The sequence below is a fragment of the Diabrotica virgifera genome, chromosome 3 (assembly GCF_917563875.1).
Source record: "Diabrotica virgifera virgifera chromosome 3, PGI_DIABVI_V3a".
Lineage (NCBI taxonomy): Eukaryota > Metazoa > Arthropoda > Insecta > Coleoptera > Chrysomelidae > Diabrotica > Diabrotica virgifera.
Genome location: NC_065445.1, coordinates 32,919,222 through 32,925,221, shown reverse-complemented (window position 1 = coordinate 32,925,221; position 6,000 = coordinate 32,919,222). Strand labels below are relative to the sequence as shown.

At 35.3% G+C, this 6,000-nt stretch overlaps 1 protein-coding gene across 2 annotated transcripts in view; it reads right to left on the bottom strand.

Moving 5' to 3' along the window:
• Positions 1-4,283: 4,283 nt before the first annotated feature.
• The window catches only part of LOC114329832 (5-hydroxytryptamine receptor 2A), an 895,697-nt gene continuing 893,980 nt past the window's right edge, over positions 4,284-6,000 (bottom strand). Inside the window, exon 8 of one of the 2 annotated variants that reach the window (XM_050646408.1) lies at positions 4,284-5,470. In XM_050646408.1, coding sequence (XP_050502365.1) covers positions 5,266-5,470 — 205 coding nt within the window. In that variant the 3' untranslated portion in view covers positions 4,284-5,265. The remainder of the gene's footprint in view (positions 5,471-6,000) is intronic. The other variant, XM_050646409.1, reaches the window with a different exon arrangement.

The window sequence follows — 6,000 nt, the reverse complement described above, 5'->3', positions numbered from 1 at the left end:
GTGTCTTGTCTCCAGCTCCAAACTTGGCATTAAAATCTCCTTTTAATGATGAGAACAGGCAAATGTTACTTGTAAAGCGATAAAGATAAAAAAGTGTAGATAAGTTCAAAAATAACCAAAATATTGGTCGTTACAAAACATGTGGTAAAATTTAAGAGGCTAATAATGAATAGGAATAAGATGGATTACACGAGAATTGTATAAAGATATTAGGAGGTGTGTGTCCAGAGATATCTAAAATATAGGACAACAGATAAATCGACAGATAGTTCTTACTTTTGATAGAAGATTTTTTTCTTTTAATAGTTTAAGAATTTCTTACCATTTATACCCATACAGCCGCTAATAAAAACCACCAGTTTTCAATAAATTAAATAATATTATTACAGTACTCTATCACACTACATAAATTAAATACAAATCAGTACTCATTATATCTCTTTACTTTAAAGAAACATCACACAATATGATAGACCAGTCAAACAAAAAATATACCTACTTATGGCATTGCTTGATATGAGTTTCACTTTTAAAATAGTGAGTGAGAATGGCAAACTATTAAGGTACGATTCCGACAATGACTGCAGACGACAAACGACAACTGGCAGTTACAGTTGTCACCACGGCAGACGTCATTATTTTGCACTATTAATTTGTATAATTACTAGCAACTGACGTTCTGTCGGACAGCAGTGGCAGGTCTCATACAAATTAATAGTGCAAAGTAGTGACGTTCGTCACGGCGACAACCGCAACTGACGTCTGCAGTCGTTGTCGGAATCGTACCTTATAGTCATTTAGATCTAGCGTTGTCTTTCCAGTTACTTCGGTTATACTTCTTATCATCTTCTTTTACTTCTTTGATCGTCTACTAATTTCTACATATTTTTAGATTTCAAGAGAATGACTAGGGTCCTAAGGTTTACAGCAAATATTTGTTTCCTCCACTGTTATGGCAACACTTGTGTCTTACGGTATGCACTCATTTGCTTATTTATTTTCTTCTTCTTCGTGCGATTAGGATTACTCTTGTTTGTCTGCGTCTTATTCTGTTTCAGTTGTTGTTGACTGTACATTGTCTTTCCACCTTTTTTGCGGCCTTACAACGGGTCTTCGTTTTACGGGTCCGTTCCAACGGGTCCGTTTACATGTTCGTTTCAGTTTTTTTTCTTGTTTTTATCCACCTATTAATATTTTGAATTTTGCATTGTTCGCGTATACTTCTGTTGCTTTGTCCGTATCTTCATGATATGCCTCTATTGGTATTAATACTTTCATTTTGATATTGTTCATTTGTTGTTTCGTCTATCTTGTATCTGTCCTTATATGTTAGGATTCGCCTTACTGTTGTCGTGTTTACCTTCATTTTGCTTTCCATATAATGCCATATAATGACATTTTTGAGTCCCTTCTATTAAAATATTATGTTTTCCATTGATACTTTATGATAGAAAATGCAAATTTGTATAAATAAACACCAAATCACTGTAAAATCGCATAAAATAACATTTTGAGAAAAAAAGAAGAAGAAAATTTTTTGACCTTAAATATCTTATTTTTACGTCAGTTTTTTGCTTTCCGTGGTCAGATATTTGTTTCTACATATGTTTTCTCGGAGGCAACCACTTACTTACAGGTTTTGCTGCTTGCCTTGTGTTCTCTGTTCTTATATTCCTGTCACTAGTGATCTTTACTCCTAGGTAATTGAATTTCATTACTTGTTGTACAATTTTGCTGTCTATTTCTAGTTTATATCTACGCAGATCCTTACTGATCACTATACATTTAGTTTTTTTTTCTACTGATATTCTCATATTAAGTTAACCACATTATAACCAGCCAACTTTTGGCTTTACCGAGTGCTACCACAAAACCAGTCCACGACTGGTAATATTCTTTTACTTCACTTAAAGTTGTAGTTTCATACTGAAGCTTAGTACTGACTTTTTGTAATCGTTCTAAAATATATTTCAAAATATGGACAAAATTATTGTCTCTAGTGATTCAAGGTTTAATCTTAGAGTAGATGCATCACTACGACATGAAGGTTTTTCGTTCCTGTCATTCTCTATTTGTTTCAAAGATTCTGTAATTGCCGGCCAATTTTCTTTCAGAGCTCGGCAAGCATTTTTTCTCGCTAAATAGGGTATTTTAGGTACGCTTTGAAGTACCACAGAGCATTTTGGTTCAAATAAAACTCCCATCGATGTGTTGAACTTGTGAAAAAATTGTACAGTTCTTGAAGTAGACCAAAAAAAAAACAGCAACCACATATGAACTAACGGCCACAGATCTTACCAGATTTAAGGAATGAGTGGCACGTGGGACATACTCAGCCTAAGGACATAGTTTTTTATTCTGGTTTGAACACCTGAGTCCCTGCCATATTACTGGCATTGTCATATGACTAACCACGGAATTTTTTGATATCCAAATCGAATTTATCGCAAACATCGATAATAGCATTTACAATCTCTTCAGCTTTGTGTCCGAAGTTAGTCAAAAATACAAAAAGCGTTCTACAGGTATGCCATCTCCAGTTATATTCCTTAGTAAAAACGTTAATTGGTCAATATGAGATATGTCTGGAGTGGAGGTGGAGTCTACCATAATTCTAAAATAGTTTGCTTCCTTAGCTTCATTTAATATTTGTCTTCGAACATTTTCAGCCATAAGAAGCATAACTTCTTCATATGTTAACTAGGAAATGTATGAAGTTGTACATGAACCTCCATCGCCATATAGTTTCAATTGCTCTGCAAGAAAAGAGTTAAATTCAAATAAAAATTGTATTAACCTAAAAAGATGCCTTCTTAAACAGTCCTATAAATATTCATGGCTACCACGAAAAACTAATCCTTTTGTGGATAGAAATTTTACAGCGGCAACAACACGCTTAAGAACATTCCTCAAGTTTTTAGTTTCCTTATTTAACTGATCAGCAAGACTTGAACTAACATGTCCTTTTATTTGACCTCTCAATTTTAATGCTTTCTGGTGTGACTTATGACAAGGAGAATTTTCGTGGTCCACCGCTCTTTGTGAAGCATTTTTCAAATCATTAAAACCGGTTGTAAATGTATTTGCGTTAACAGAGCAACTGAACAATATGCATCGTACACAAAACGCAGACCCTGAGAAAATGACATTCAATTTCTATTTATTATTTCTCCATTTTTAAGTTTACGAGAAAATAGCTTATTAAATAAATAACTGTCTTTTTTATCTGATGGATAGTGCTGCTTTGATGATGTGTAAGTTGGTTGCCGGTTTTGTGATGCACCGAACAAAATCTGCCTGTTCCGCGCCCTAACAAATTTGGCGCTCTAGACCAGTGCCTAGTCGGCCTAGTGGTAAATCCGGCCCTGGTTAACAATAGTATTTCGGCGCCGTAAGTTATGACTAAGAAAGGTGATAGGGCAGACCCCAGTAACTATAGAGGGATAAATTTACTGAGCACTATACTGAAACTCACAACAAAAATACTTATGGAGAAAATAATGGCGTGCATAAATATATCGGATGAACAACAAGGATTTAGAAGTGGAAGATCATGTAACGATGCAGTTTTTGTGATAAGGCAAATAGCGGAGAAATCATTAGAATATAACAAACCAGCCTTTTTCTGTTTCATAGACCTAGAGAAAGCGTTTGATAGAATCCAATTAAAAGATGTGATGCACCTTCTATATGAGAAAAATTTACCACTGGATATCATAAAACTGATAGAAAACATATATGTAAGAAATAAAATAGAGATGAAAGTCAATGGAATAATAACAGAACCCATAGAAACAAACACAGGAATCCGGCAAGGAGATTCACTAAGCCCTCTACTGTTTAACATAATATTGGATGCAATAATAAAACAAGTGAAGAAAAAAAGAGGGTACAAAATGGGCAATAGAGAGATAAAAATACTCTGTTACGCTGATGACACCGTGTTAGTAGCAGAGTGCGAAGACGACCTACAAAGATTATTGCACGAGTTCAACATTAACGCAAAAGAAATGAATATGAAAATATCAGTCCAAAAAACAAAAAGCTTAGTAATTGCCAAAGAGCCAATAAGATGCAAATTGGAATTAGACAATCAAATTATACAACAAGTAATGACTTTCAAATATCTGGGAATTAATCTATCAGCCGACAACAATATCGAAGAAGAGGTAAAAGACCAAATAATTAAAGCCAGTAGAACGACCGGATGCCTAAACGACACAATTTGGAAAAACAAACACCTAAGATTGGAAACAAAGGCCCGAATATATAAGTCAGTTATTAGGCCAGTTATGACTTACACGGCCGAAACAAGACCAGATACAAGCAAAACACGAAGACATCTGGAAACCAACGAAATGAGGATTTTAAGAAGGATTGCTGGAAAAGGACTACAGGATAGGGTAAGAAGTGAGGAAATCAGACGCATATGTGGAGTAGACAATATAAATACCTGGGTAAAGAACAGAAAGGAAGAGTGGAATGAGCACATAAGCAGGATGTCTGAATCAAGGATAGTAAGAATAGCCAGGGACAAGTCACCGTTAGGCAGGAGAAGTATAGGACGCCCAAGGAAAAGATGGAATGACAACTTAGGGGCAGAATGAAAGGCACCGTTGAAGAAAAACAGGCAGTACTGCCTATATAAAAGAAGAAGAAGAAGAAGAAGAAGAAGAAGAAGAAGTTATGACTGGAAGCAAACATTAGTCGAACGCCTTCTTTTTCAGATGATTTGGTATGTTGAAGATGTCTGATAGAGCTCCATATGCGGCCAATGCTAAGGTGATTTCTCTTTGTAGATCGGCAGTTTGATTGTCCCTGGCAATTTGTATTTCATGCGCCAAGTATTTATATTTATGGACCAATGCTATTTCGTTGAGATCTAATGTTTCTAAATTATTGTGGTGCCATTTTTAGCGAAATTTACACTGTATTTCATATTTCATATACATCTTTTTTTAAGTACCTATACTTGACTTTTTCTTTGAAAATATATTTTTGAGACCTTTGGATTATCTTTTAGAAACTTGTTATAAAAGATTCTCAGTGTCCATTCTACATAGTACTTTACATTCTCCATTCATTGTGTGATTCCCACAATTAGTCAGATAAATTTTCTCCAATGATGCCAAATTTTCTCACTTAAACAACGAACAAAACTATTGCACTATTAAAATACTTGACTGGCCCGTTTCCCACATTTCCCTTCTTAACAGTCTGACATTGTAACTATTAATAAACACTAAAATGTCCTTCGCGTTTATCTTAACAGTCATGATCCTCGTAAGAGTCCTCCCTCAAGAAATTGGACGACGGCGTCCTGATGACGTAGGAGCTCTCGGTAGATGCCGGAGTGAGCAAGGGGGTTCCTTGTAAGCTGATAGCCAGCGGTAGAGCCGTTGGAGTACAAAGACTGGTAGCTGTTCCGCGGTTTTCGGTCACGGAACGATAACGTACTGGTCGTGAAAGTCTGAAAAAACACAAACTGTATTAGATTGGGTACGAAAAACTACTTATAATAAATAACACACTTTTAAACACAGCGATAAGTGCACTAAATCCGGCAAAATAACGCAAAACATGGAAAACATATTACGTTGTGAAATAAAAAGAGGTAAGAGTTGTAGAGGTGGAAAATTATCGTTAGAAACCTATAAATTTAGGTACATTACATTACATACCGTAAAATGAGGTGGCTTTATGACAGTCAGGTGAATTTGTGACAGTATGTAGTACCCCCACTAAATCCAATATAGAGTCCATAGTTACCGACTGAACGCGCCGCAGTTGTTTTCAATGGTCTTGTAATGATTGTGTGTGTTGATTATTGGCCATATTAAAGTTTTTAAAACAGGTAACTAGATCGTGTGTGTAATTAAAATAAAAGTAAGTATTTTAGAATTTTTACTTTGTTGGTATACTTTCATTTGTAGAGCTCCAACTGTTTCATGTAGCCAGAATTTATAATCTGTACAAAGTACGTCATAGCTTAGGTTATGT